A 14,527-nucleotide genomic window follows, 5' to 3' on the forward strand; every position below is an offset into this window, starting at 1 on the left:
AAATTAATACATTCTGGTAATACAAGGGAACTGAATTAGTAATCCACCCAAATCTCATGGATTACAAACTACAGGAACATGACCTGCACAGGAAAATAAGGGAAAGACTATGTGAAAAATAAGGGAAAGACTATGTGAAGAGGGACACGGGTGGCGCTGTGGGTTAAACCATAGAGCCTAGGATTTGCCGATCAGAAGGTCGGCGGTTTGAATCCCCGCAATGGGGTGAGCTCCCATTGCTCGGTCCCTGCTCCTGCCAACCTAGCAGTTCGAAAGCACGTCAAAGTGCAAGTAGATAAATAGGTACCGCTCCGGCGGGAAGGTAAACGGCATTTCCGTGTGCTGCTCTGGTTCGCCAGGAACGGCGTAGTCATGCTGGCCACATGATCCGGAAGCTGTACTCCGGCTCCCTCGGCCAATAAAGCGAGATGAGTGCCACAACCCCAGAGTCGGTCACAACTAGACCTAATGGTCAGGGGTCCCTTTACCTTTACCTTATGTGAGGAGGGGCTGGCTTGGATCTCAGTGGCCTCCATTGAATTCTGTGGAGCAAAGTAAATGGGCTGCAATCTGGGGCACAGTTGGAAAGAACAGCAGTTGCTTCTCACTCCTGCAACATTCTATGATAGAATGAATGAAGACTGGGTGCTTGTTTTTAAAATGTTGACCAAAAGGAAGAAAGCGGTGTGTGTGTGTGTGTGTGTGTGTGTGTGTGTGTGTGTGTGTGTAATTTTACATCATTGCTCCTGTTTGTAGCATACTGGCCGTCTTTCCCTTGAAAATTGGTGGATGGGAAGGGCTTGGAGTGATTGAAATAGATGTACAGCTCCACTAATTACAAAATACATTTCATTTCACTTTGAGGATTAAAAACCTCAGTGTTTGATGCTTAAGAATGCCTTTTTTGGTTTAAAGTGCTCTTTTCCCTGTTCTATCTCTGTCTTAATTTTAACCGCCATGACATGATTGCATAAGTATTGTAGCTTGAAAACTGGGTGAATCTTAGCACAATGTGTAAAGTCACTTTCCAGATAATCATCACTGAAGTTGGACTGTTCTTTTACAAGAAAGCAGTTATAGGTGAAAGACCATGTGAAACTGCTTTGGATATGGGTTTTTCCTGCTGTACCCCCAGTTGTGTAATGCATGGCGTCATTAATCCATTTGCCATTGCCAATAGATTTAAAACTCTCCTCATCAAAAGCATTCATTTAAAGGAATCTGCCTTGTTGGGTGCGCTTCTTTCTTGCATTGTGCAAGGAAAACATTGCCATTGAGAGAGAGCAGAACAACCAGCCCCAGCCTCCTGCCTTCTTACATATAATCTGCCTGTAAACGTCCTCTTCCTTAGTGTCACTGTTGCCCACAAAGAACTCAGCAGGAGGGAGAAGGGAGACAAAGCTAGAATTAGTTGGCTCTGCCTGTCACTGGCTTTGGTGCCACCTACTGTTGGCCTCTTGCCTTACCCCCTCCCTGTCCTTGCTCCCTTTTGTGGGCATAGGACTCAGACTCTTGGCTCAGTTATTCCCCAAGGCTTTATTACACAAGTCACTACATGGCCTAAACATACAGGTTACACAGTTCAGTGCTTCAAAGCAGAGATGTAACATACATGACTAGGCACAAGGAAAGTTGTTGTCTCAGCACCCTTTGCCCTCTTTTTGAAGATCAGGGAGGACACGGTCATTTGTATTTTTCAGGTCCAAACCAATGGGACAAGCAAGCGGGCACTCCTGCAAGTAGGTTGGGTCTGCTCACACTGGTGCACCCAGTGGCGCATCCTTGGAGACAGCCTCAGAGCCTGCCCAGCCGGCTCATTATCTGATCAAGGTTCAGGAGCCTCCTCAGTTACTGGCATCACATGAACATCATAGCATTAAGCTGAATTCCACAGTCCCAAAGCATGCTTGTTTCCGTCATAAGACTCAGTGCAGTCTTCTGGAATCACCAGCTCACTTAGGAGAAAAAAGTCCAATCAGTTTTGCCTTTAATACTGCCATAAAACTAAGCCTTGAAATAGGAGATTAGTCTTGAGGGAGAAAAAACTCAGCACCATACAGAGACCCTGCTGTATTAAGACAAACCAACCTTATTAGTGGGAGAGTCAGATCTGCAACGTTCCCTGGGACAGTCCCCAGATCTGGAAATCTGTCCCCGGGAAACGTGGCAGCGGCAGCTTCAGCGAGATGAGTGCCACAACCCCAGAGTCGGTCACGACTGGACCTAATGGTCAGGGGTCCCTTTACCTTTACCTTATGTGAGGAGGGGCTGGCTTGGATCTCAGTGGCCTCCATTGAATTCTGTGGAGCAAAGTAAATGGGCTGCAATCTGGGGCACAGTTGGAAAAACAGCAGTTGCTTCTCACTCCTGCAACATTCTATGATAGAATGAATGAAGACTGGGTGCTTGTTTTTAAAAAAGTTGACCAAAAGGAAGAAAGCGGGGTGTGTGTGTGTGTGTGTGTGTGTGTGTGTGTGTGTAATTTTACATCATTGCTCCTGTTTGTAGCATACTGGCCGTCTTTCCCTTGAAAATTGCTTTGTTGAAATATAATACAGTACTTGGTTGGTGGATGGGAAGGGCTTGGAGTGACTAAAATAGATGTACAGCTCCACTAATTACAAAATACATTTCATTTCACTTTGAGGATTAAAAACCTCAGTGTTTGATGCTTAAGAATGCCTTTTTTGGTTTAAAGTGCTCTTTTCCCTGTTCTATCTCTGTCTTAATTTTAACCGCCATGACATGATTGCATAAGTATTGTAGCTTGAAAACTGGGTGAATCTTAGCACAATGTGTAAAGTCACTTTCCAGATAATCATCACTGAATTTGGACTGTTCTTTTACAAGAAAGCAGTTATAGGTGAAAGACCATGTGAAACTGCTTTGGATATGGTTTTTTCCTGCTGTACCCCCAGTTGTGTAATGCACGGCGTCATTAATCCATTTGCCATTGCCAATAGATTTAAAACTCTCCTCATCAAAAGCATTCATTCAAGGAATCTGCCTTGTTGGGTGCGCTTCTTTCTTGCATTGTGCAAGGAAAACATTGCCATTGAGAGAGAGCAGAACAACCAGCCCCAGCCTCCTGCCTTCTTACATATAATCTGCCTGTAAACGTCCTCTTCCTTAGTGTCACTGTTGCCCACAAAGAACTCAGCAGGAAGGAGAAGGGAGACAAAGCTAGAATTAGTTGGCTCTGCCTGTCACTGGCTTTGGTGCCACCTACTGTTGGCCTCCTGCCTTACTCCCTTTTGTGGGCATAGGACTCAGACTATTGGCTCAGTTATCCCCCAAGGCTTTATTACACAAGTCACTACATGGCCTAAACATACAGGTTACACAGTTCAGTGCTTCAAAGCAGAGATGTAACATACATGACTAGGCACAAGGAAAGTTGTTGTCTCAGCACCCTTTGCCCTCTTTTTGAAGATCAGGGAGGACACGGTCATTTGTATTTTTCAGGTCCAAACCAATGGGACAAGCAAGCGGGCACTCCTGCAAGTAGGTTGGGTCTGCTCACACTGGTGCACCCAGTGGCGCATCCTTGGAGACAGCCTCAGAGCCTGCCCAGCCAGCTCATTATCTGATCAAGGTTCAGGAGCCTCCTCAGTTACTGGCATCACATGAACATCATAGCATTAAGCTGAATTCCACAGTCCCAAAGCATGCTTGTTTCCGTCATAAGACTCAGTGCAGTCTTCTGGAATCACCAGCTCACTTAGGAGAAAAAAGTCCAACCAGTTTTGCCTTTCATACTGCCATAAAACTAAGCCTTGAAATAGGAGATTAGTCTTGAGGGAGAAAAAACTCAGCACCATACAGAGACCCTGCTGTATTAAGACAAACCAACCTTATTAGTGGGAGAGTCAGATCTGCAACGTTCCCTGGGACAGTCCCCAGATCTGGAAATCTGTCCCCGGGAAACGTGGCAGCGGCAGCTTCAGCGAGATGAGTGCCACAACCCCAGAGTCGGTCACGACTGGACCTAATGGTCAGGGGTCCCTTTACCTTTACCTTATGTGAGGAGGGGCTGGCTTGGATCTCAGTGGCCTCCATTGAATTCTGTGGAGCAAAGTAAATGGGCTGCAATCTGGGGCACAGTTGGAAAAACAGCAGTTGCTTCTCACTCCTGCAACATTCTATGATAGAATGAATGAAGACTGGGTGCTTGTTTTTAAAAAAGTTGACCAAAAGGAAGAAAGCGGTGTGTGTGTGTGTGTGTGTGTGTGTGTGTGTGTGTGTGTGTGTAATTTTACATCATTGCTCCTGTTTGTAGCATACTGGCCATCTTTCCCTTGAAAATTGCTTTGTTGAAATATAATACAGTACTTGGTTGGTGGATGGGAAGGGCTTGGAGTGACTGAAATAGATGTACAGCTCCACTAATTACAAAATACATTTCATTTCACTTTGAGGATTAAAAACCTCAGTGTTTGATGCTTAAGAATGCCTTTTTTGGTTTAAAGTGCTCTTTTCCCTGTTCTATCTCTGTCTTAATTTTAACCGCCATGACATGATTGCATAAGTATTGTAGCTTGAAAACTGGGTGAATCTTAGCACAATGTGTAAAGTCACTTTCCAGATAATCATCACTGAAGTTGGACTGTTCTTTTACAAGAAAGCAGTTATAGGTGAAAGACCATGTGAAACTGCTTTGGATATGGTTTTTTCCTGCTGTACCCCCAGTTGTGTAATGCACGGCGTCATTAATCCATTTGCCATTGCCAATAGATTTAAAACTCTCCTCATCAAAAGCATTCATTTAAAGGAATCTGCCTTGTTGGGTGCGCTTCTTTCTTGCATTGTGCAAGGAAAACATTGCCATTGAGAGAGAGCAGAACAACCAGCCCCAGCCTCCTGCCTTCTTACATATAATCTGCCTGTCACTGTTGCCCACAAAGAACTCAGCAGGAGGGAGAAGGGAGACAAAGCTAGAATTAGTTGGCTCTGCTTGTCACTGGCTTTGGTGCCACCTACTGTTGGCCTCCTGCCTTACTCCCTTTTGTGGGCATAGGACTCAGACTCTTGGCTCAGTTATTCCCCAAGGCTTTATTCCACAAGTCACTACATGGCCTAAACATACAGGTTACACAGTTCAGTGCTTCAAAGCAGAGATGTAACATACATGACTAGGCACAAGGAAAGTTGTTGTCTCAGCACCCTTTGCCCTCTTTTTGAAGATCAGGGAGGACACGGTCATTTGTATTTTTCAGGTCCAAACCAATGGGACAAGCAAGCGGGCACTCCTGCAAGTAGGTTGGGTCTGCTCACACTGGTGCACCCAGTGGCGCATCCTTGGAGACAGCCTCAGAGCCTGCCCAGCCGGCTCATTATCTGATCAAGGTTCAGGAGCCTCCTCAGTTACTGGCATCACATGAACATCATAGCATTAAGCTGAATTCCACAGTCCCAAAGCATGCTTGTTTCCGTCATAAGACTCAGTGCAGTCTTCTGGAATCACCAGCTCACTTAGGAGAAAAAAGTCCAGTCAGTTTTGCCTTTCATACTGCCATAAAACTAAGCCTTGAAATAGGAGATTAGTCTTGAGGGAGAAAAAACTCAGCACCATACAGAGACCCTGCTGTATTAAGACAAACCAACCTTATTAGTGGGAGAGTCAGATCTGCAACGTTCCCTGGGACAGTCCCCAGATCTGGAAATCTGTCCCCGGGAAACGTGGCAGCGGCAGCTTCAGCAGCCCAGAGCCAGCCTGGTAGTGCAGTTGGCTCTGGCTGGCTTCAGGAGCTGCTCACTGTCCTGGTGTAGGAAAAATGGTGGGCGCCACGGCAGCGAGCAGTGAGCAGCTCCTGAAGCCAGCCAGAGCCAACTGCACTACCAGGCTGGCCTCTCCTGGGCAATGGCCGCCTGCCCATGACTCCTGAACCTCCCCTGATCTGTCAAAACAAAGGGGGAAGGGGGGGCTCGGGAGTCACAGGTGGGTGATGCGCCGTTGCCCAGGAGAGGCCAGCCTGGTAGTGCAGTGGGAAAGAAGGGCTTTGCACCTTTATACGATATGCATATGTGCTTGGGCCCAGGGTCTTTTGCCTCACCATCCCCACTATTGACTCCCTGTTGCTACTCAGCTTCAAAAAAAAAAGGGGGGGGGTCCCCGGATGCATTGAAAAAAATCTGGTAACCATACCATTGGGACACAGGCCCAGATGGGTGGGTGCTCACACACTGGGCAGAGACCAGGTGGGGAGGGTGCTCTTCACCCTCCGTGCCCTGTTCCTGCCTGGCAGCGGCAGCAGCAAGGACTGGGTGAGCACGCTCCATCCCTGCTTGCGGTGTGTGTGCGCACCTGCCCCTGGCGCCTGTGGACAGTGCTACGCCCCTGCCAAGATTGCCTACACTGACTGGCAGCTAGCTTTTCTCCAGGGTCTTGGGCAGAGAGAGGTCTTTCTGCATTATCTGCTTCCTGAACCTTTCCTTTTAGCTAGGGAGGCCAGAGACTGGGAACTTCTGCAATCAAAGCAGATCCTCTGTTCTCTGCACTGTGCTCCTTCTCCAGGAAGTTGTGCTACACAGACCCTTCTGAAATGAATGGGAGCTGTAGGGGGGGCAGAGACAACCCCCCCATCCCGGTGAATCATGCCCCTTGTCAACTAGTGGGAAGGGAGGGGGCCACCTGGATTTTCTTCCTTAGGCACTAAAGTAGTCCAGCTCCACATCTTTCCACAACTTTATGTCCTTGAGTGGGCACAACCAAGACTTTTCTCTTTTGCTGGGGAAACTGCAGTTCTCTACAGCACCTACCAAGGGATTATTATTCCCTTGATTTAATTGAATGCCTTGTTGACAGCATACAGAACCATAAGGAACAGGTCCAATTAGATTTGACACCCTCCATTAAACCTCACAGAGTCATAGAACCTGTCACTCCTTTCTGTTTCCATTTCAATAGATTCCCACCCACAGCATTGCAAATGCACCTGGGCGGCACTTTTGACTGATGTGCGACAGCTGTGGCAAAACGCTGCAACAAAAAACAGGCCAGCAGTTTGTTTCATTCCAGGCCGGGATGATCATTGCCTTCACTGCACTCCGCCATAGGGCTCTATGTCAGCTGATGTGAGTATCGGCAGGGACCTTAGCTAAGAACCTCCTTGGCTAAATTCTGCTGAGGCCAAAATTCATTGAGGCTTCCTCTGCCTACCATTACCTCTGCCTTTTGTTGCTCCTGGCTCTGTCTACTTTTGGCAGACCTGTTTTCCAAGAACAGCTCCAGATTTACAGAAGCCATCCCAGTTTCTGATTTGATCCCAGATTTTCCATAGGTTGTCCCTGTTTTCATTAGAGAAATGTTGGAGGGCATGGAGTTATGTGCCATCTGAAGGCAGCTCTGTATGGGGAATTTTAAAAATGTTTTAAATTTTACTATGTTTTTATATATGTTGGAAGCTGCTTAGATTGGCTGGGGCAACCCGGTCAGATGGGTGGGGCATAAATAATAAAATTGTTGTTGCTGTTGTTGTTGTTGTTATGGAAAAGGATCTCCCCATTTTCATTGGTGAAATGTTGGAGGGTATGCTTTCTGTTGCTCTGACCTCTGCCCCAAGAGCCCCCAATAGTGACCACTAGCAACCGATGCCTGATATCTAAAAGGATCAGCTGGGAAAGACCTGAAATTAGGGATGTCAGAGAATTCTGATGAAAACAGAAACCAGAGTGGAAAATGCTGGTGTTCCCATGGCTCTGTCTCCACAGGCAGAGGCAATGATGCTTCTGAATACCAGCTGCTGGAAACCGCAGGAGAGGAGGGAGAGCTTGTGCCAACTGGTCCTGCTTGTGCCAACTGGTCCTGCTTGCCAGTTTTCTGGCCACTGGGAACAAGAAGCTAGGCTAGATGCAGCATTGGCCTGATCCAGGAGGTTCTTCTTATGTTCCGGTTCATCCTACATCCAGAACAGAAATCAGTCCAGTGAGTATTCACTGTTGCTGCTTTCAGTCCACAAATAATACACCACTGATTGAGTCATTTGCACTGTGTTTCCTTTGCACTGAAATGAATGGAGCAGAATAATGCAATAACAATTGTGCTGCAGCAGCCAGCAAGTAGGTTTTTTTTGGCAGAAGAGGAACTACAGTGGAATGCAACAAACACAGGGCAGAACAGGAAATGGTGCCTAAGATCCTACTTGAGATTCCTGATCAGCACCCTCCTCCCCAGGTTCCCATTTAAAGTTTAAAAAGGCCAAAGGGTACAGGTGACTTGATAAATAGTTCAGTCCTAAGTCCATTAATCACATGGCTTTTAGTCAACTGACTGATCACATTTGCATAAGATAAAAGCAATAATTATAAGGGGGGGGATGTCTACTTCATTTAAATGTCACAGCAGGTATAATCTTAAAAGGGTCACTTCCCTCTTCTGAGATTGGCTATGTAAATTCTACAAGTTTGTGTGTGCGTGTGTGTACACACACACATATACACACATATACACACAAACACAATGTGATCATTCAGGGGACCTTTTCAGCCAATCCAAAAAGTTTAAAAGCTTTATTTAAAAATATATATATATTAAGTTTTCCATTTTAATAATCCAATTAAAACCACATTAAAACATTCCAAATTACAATACAATAAAAAAGCCAGATATAGGTGGCAAATTATATATCTTTGGGTGACCCATGCTCTGAATTTCGCGAAGTGCTGATCATCTTAATTAGTCAATAAACCATTCCGATGTTAATCCTTCATTTTGTTTTCATTTATTTTTGCAACCACTGGTCTGTTCAACTTTTGCCTTCGTAGTTCTGTGTGAAATATTTTTCCCTGTTGTAATCCACACTCCAGCAATTCCATTTTCAGTGTCTGCTCTCAGGAGCCGTAATATGCCACATCCCAAACAAAGAGACGCCATTAGTCCAGGGCAGACATCCAGAATTCCCCTTTGTAATCTCACTCCATCTCACAGGGTGCTGGTATCTCTGCAAAAACACAATAACTCCAGTCCAGAATTCTTTCCATCCTTCCGCTGAGGGTAGCTGCCAAAATCTTCACCCAGTCAGTATTATATTTAAGCCATAAAGGCAGCAGAATGCTCTTTCAAGCCCGCTTGCATATTTCAAACAGTTGCCCTTTGGGGGAGGTTTACCAGGTAAAACTGCAAGTACAAATATATCAAAAGAGAATAATAAAGGCTAACCTCCCCCTGGGGCTATACAATTAATCCCATCAGTTAATTCAGCAAGTGGGCCAGTCCTTTGTGCTGTCTTGCTCCTCAGCGAAGCTACTTTTATTTTCTGCTCACAGGGATAATTTTAACTACTTCACAGTCCACCATTAGTGGCAGATATCCAGAATTCTCCTCTTTGGTCTCCTACCAACTTCTAATGAGATGGTACCTCTGCACTAACACATTAGCTCCAATCAGGAATTCCTTTCATCTTTTCGTTAATGGTCATTGCCAGAATCATGGTCAAAATTTCGCACAGTCCATTTCGTAATTAAGCTTAGCGTCCACTCATGTATTTCTGACAGTTGTTCTTTAGTTGCGACAAAAGTCTTTTCTCCAGATCGAATCCTTCTCTGTGGCTGGTTAAATTAGCAAGTTATTTTATCTCCACTAGTTCAGAGCATGCCTGTTAATTAAATCCGAATATTTGTCTTAAAAAACAGGTGTCCTCTGCTCATGGTGTTGGCTTTGGAGAGTTGCTGAGATGCTCGGTGCATTGCACCCAGTGCCCCCTGCCCCCCGCATTCCTTCAGAATGGGCAGCAGGTATCAGAGCCCGGGCCCTGAGGGGTTTGGGGAGATAATTACTCCCATATTATCCTCATTGTTCGCACGAAAGGGCTCTGCTGTTATGGGCACAGCCATTCGCCATGGCAGCCAAACAGGAAGTTAAAAGCATAAAAGTTACATCCTTAGAGCAGTTCACATATGGAATATTTATTGCCTTCCTATTGTGACCTCACTTTTTAGTTTTCCTTCCATTTTTCTCCTTTATGATGTCGACCGTCCTTAGATCTGGATGCTAAAGGCGGCTCCATTCCCTTTGAAATGGGAAAATTGAGTGACAGGCTTTAAAGGGGGCTTTGGAATCAACCATTGGATTGGTTTGGGGTCCTCATTAGCAGACTATTAACAGTGGAGAAAGAGAGGGAGACTTAAGGGGACATTATAGTCTAAGAGATCCCTGGCAAATAACCAAAAGGGATCATCATCAGCTTTTTTCAGAAATATAGTTTGGAGGGGAACGCGGGAGGTTGCACAAGATGTTGCGTGTTTTTGTTATGTCTGCTCATTTACAGCTTGAACAGGAAGATCGCCCTGATACGTATGTGACTGGTTCCTTCAGAGGTAAAGCAATAATGCAGTTCCACTTGCCTTTGAACAATTGTATTCTTGTCAAGGTTATAAGTAAGTCATATTACCATGGGACGTCTGAATATTGTGTTAGCTGCAGAATTCAGCTTGCTAAGAATCTCAGCTTGATTACTTGCAACAAAGATTCTAGACTTTAGGACTGCAAACACAGGGCCAGCCCACCCACGAGGCAAGGTGAAGTGACTGCCTCTGGCAGCAAGATTCACTAGGGCACATAGCTGTCAACTTACAGATTTGAAAATAAGGGACCAGCAGCCTTGAAAATAAGGGACCAGCAGCCAAAATAAGGGACCTGCAGCCTCACCTGTTCCAGGCACTCCAGTCTTCCTGTCCTCCTGCAGTCTGGTCAAACTCATGCTGGTAGCTTCGAGAACACTGTCCAACCAACTTTGTAACCAGAGGTTCAACTGAATAGAATCTGAATCACATGCACCACAAGGCCTATGCAGCCTCAACTTAAGATGGCTCCCCGGCCTGGATTTGCACTGCAAAGTTTGCAGCAGCACGTGGCCAGCAGGGAGGGAGGGAGGGAGAGGAGCTGCTTCCTTTGAAATTTAAGGGACATCATTTAAGGGACATTTAAGGGACATCCATCAATAAGGGACAGCAGCGGGACATGGCGCTGGAATAAGGGACTGTCCCTTCAAATAAGGGACACTTGCCAGCTATGCTAGGGCAGGAAGTGCCATTCTGGGATCCAGCTCAGGTGTCAAAATGTATTGGGCTGGCCTCGTGCAAACATGTACTGGAAAGTGTGGGAAAACAGCCAGATAGAATCCCAGCACCCAGAGGAATAGCTGGGTGACATCTGGGTGGTAAAAGGTTTGGAAACAAGGTGGTGGACAAAATGTTACTTTGGCATTACTTTGTTTAATTTCTCACAAACTGCCCTGTCCATTAAAAAAACCCATTTTTTAAAGAAGGTTTTTAGCTAATACTGGAAGCTAGAGACCCAGAAGCAGCTCTTGCTCTGTGCTGGACCCAAAGCTGAACTTTGGGATTCTTGCTGCTCGGAGAGACTGGGGTGTGCACATCACTACATTTTTACAAAGTTCCAGGTCTTGTTTGCATTATTGTGAGTTGGAATCCTCATTGGGTATAACTTTGTTTCCATCCTGGGGTCTGCCAAACACTAGGACAGAATGGGCATTCTCCAACCAACACAAGGATTTCCACTTCTGCAACAAGACTCACCTGCCCCAAATCTGCTCCTGCTCCCTAAAACAGGTTATGGGGGGGACCCAGAAGAGAAAACCAGGAGGAAATCCCACGGTGCAAGTGGAAATCCATGTACTGACTGGACTTATTAGTCAGAGCTACTCTGAATACAACCCAACGCGGCCAGAGGCCAGTAGGCTCCCTGGGAATGGATGTGGTTTCTCTCAAAAGAACATGGGGATGATCCATGGACATGGCTGTTTGTCAGGTGTACTGAGCAAGGAGACCTATGCTAGTCATATTCATTGACAGAGTGTGTCCCCCCCCCCCTTAGATATTCACAGGGACACCAGAGTTGTGCAGAAGGAACAGAATCCTGTCTGGAATGAGGTAAACTCTTTAATCCTGTTGATGGCCTCAGTCACTTGTCTGTGGCCACACCCACACCATCCATTTAAAGTGCTTTAAACAGTCACAGTTTCGCCAAAGAATTCTGGGAGCTGTAGTATGTTAAGGGTGCTGGGAGTTCTGAAGGCATCCCTATTCCCCTCACAGAACTGCCGTTCTCTGTGTGGTTTGCCACTCAATCTTTCTTCAAAAAGAACTCCTGGAATTGTAGCTCTATGAGAGGAATAGGGGTCTCCTAACAGCTACACTTTCCCTGATGCTTCGGAGGAAGCCAGGACTGCGCATCCCTCAACTCCTTGAAGGTAAAAACCAGGACGCCATCTTCCCAGACACCATCTGCCTGTTCCTTCTCACAAGAGAACAACGGCCATTAGGGGCATTGTGCCCAAAAACACGTGTTTTGGGGCGCTGCGCAAAATCGCAACCCTGAAAAAAGTGCTTTTTCAGATGGAATCACGGCACAAAATCACACAAGATCACAGCACCCAAAATGACTGCCATTCTCTTGCAAGACAAAAGGGGATATCCCGGTTTTTCTAGGAGACTTGCGGGGGATGTGACTGTTTACAATGGTATCATAGCACTTTAAATGTATGGTGTGAACACGAGCAGACTGGCAGGAAGACTGCCTGGGAGGCCATGTGCCCTACCCTGCAAAAGGACACATTTGAAGGGCTGCCGGCTGCCCTGTTTAAAGCTAAAAAGCCTTTAATGGCTGCCTTAAAAATGGTAGCGCTTCCTGAAATTTAATTCCTGTTTTTGAATACACCTTTCAGAGTGTCACCAAAGATATTAAAAGATTGGCAGTACAGATTTATAAAATGTGTTTGGAATGGGGGGGTGGGGACCAAGAGTTGCTTAAAAAATGAAGCATAGTTAAAAACAATGTGGTCTGTTTTTCCCATCCACAAAACTACATTATGAAGCAGCGATGCAGATCTGCAACGTGCAAGTGGCCATCCCAAAGACTGCTAGTCTGACCAGCATGGTGGTCTCCCTCACTCATAAGTTATCTAAACTGAGGGAAAGCAGTTGAACCTTTGGGTGAGCTCCTCCCATCACCCCGGAGCATGTGATTGTCCCTCTAAGACCACCCGATTCCCTAGGCCAGAGGGATGTTGGTTTGTTGTTCAAGCATCCTAGGAGTAAGCACAGAACCTAGATCCAGGGAGTTTTTGATCCAGGCCCCCTGGCACCTGACCATAGACAAGCAGACCTTCTAGAATAAGGGTTTTTATTTATTCATTCATTTATATTTAACAAAATATATACTGCAAACTGCTTGATTGTAGTAAAACTCTTGACTGATTTACTCAGAATATTAAAAGGAACAATAAAAACAGTTGAAAATGCTTAAAGCTATTAAAACCTAATAAACAATAAAAGAAAATGTTTAGATAGACTTGCCTAAACGAACATGTTTGAAGCAGGCACCAAGAGGAGGTAAGAAATTCTCAAGTGTGAGTCGTGCCACACCAAAAGATCAATTTCATAAAATTAAGGAATGAATATTTTGTGGCACATGTGACTGTGACAGTTCCACAGATCACAACTGTTGGGTGGTTGTTCCTGTTTACTTGCTTCAGAGATCAGGTGCATCTACCCAGCACTTTGGGATTAAACTTCTAGAGACCCCAAGGAGCAAGAATGACTATTCTAGGAACTCGTATCAAAAAACTTTTAAACAAAAATAAAATATGTTTTTGCTCAGGCCCAGTATCAGCAACCAGAATAATCAAGCATCTGCTAAGGACCCAGTATTATCATGATTATGATTATGATTCAGAAGGATTCATCACCAGCCAGTTCCAACCCAGCCAACCTGTCAGTTTATGCAACATAGCACTTTTCCTGCTCACCTCATTCCACCCCACCCCCTTAAACAAAGAGGTTCTTTAGAGGATAGCCACAGTAGCAGCAACACCAAGTTGGGCACTGCATTTTGCATGATAAAAGACATCAGGCAGACACCACATTTCCAATACAAACTGAGCAATGATTCAGCTCCCATTCAAAACTGACACATCGTACAGGAGCCAGGACCACCCACCCAGGACCGTAGTGTCCAGGGCAAGGTGAGTGACTAGCACCATCAACCACTGACTGCTTTTCTTGCTTTCCCTACAGACCCTGGTGTGGTATTTGGATGGAGAGTTGTTGGACAGCGACCCTTTTGTGACTGTCCACCTCCGAGAGTGGAGCACTAAAGCTGTTGACAGGTGAGTCACCAGAAGAAAGCCAAAATGGAGCATCTGGAGGTCAGGGACCATTCTTGCTTTGCATACACTGTTGAAGGACCCGTTTGCAATGCTATTCTCTAGCTAATTCGTGCGTACAGAAATGCATGTTCTTGGGTACAATATGCATAATAATGTATATATTAGGGATATAATACCAAAAAAATGCATTATACCACCAGAAATTGTTTTGCAAAATTGGGCATATGAGGCAGAATTGCATACAAGAATGTGTATATTAGGAAAACGCTGCACTAAAATTCTCATGGAACTTTCACGAGGAAAACAAAGCCAAACCACAAATAGATGTGGAAATGTGCAGAGCTGAACTTAAGAGTGGGAAAAGGAGAAACAGAGAACCTGAAATTGGTACTAATTCATCT

General features: G+C 45.4%; 1 protein-coding gene across 1 annotated transcript in view; it reads left to right on the plus strand.

The window, feature by feature from the left end:
* The window catches only part of FER1L5 (fer-1 like family member 5), a 103,462-nt gene that overhangs the window by 16,355 nt on the left and 72,580 nt on the right, over window positions 1–14,527 (plus strand). The window contains exons 3-5 of the mRNA XM_077930949.1: window positions 6,908–10,314; window positions 11,834–11,889; window positions 14,035–14,126. Of these exons, the coding sequence (XP_077787075.1) occupies window positions 10,230–10,314; window positions 11,834–11,889; window positions 14,035–14,126 (233 nt within the window). The 5' untranslated portion in view covers window positions 6,908–10,229. The remainder of the gene's footprint in view (window positions 1–6,907; window positions 10,315–11,833; window positions 11,890–14,034; window positions 14,127–14,527) is intronic.

This window comes from Podarcis muralis, chromosome 7 (genome assembly GCF_964188315.1).
Source record: "Podarcis muralis chromosome 7, rPodMur119.hap1.1, whole genome shotgun sequence".
Classification (NCBI taxonomy): Eukaryota; Metazoa; Chordata; class Lepidosauria; order Squamata; family Lacertidae; genus Podarcis; species Podarcis muralis.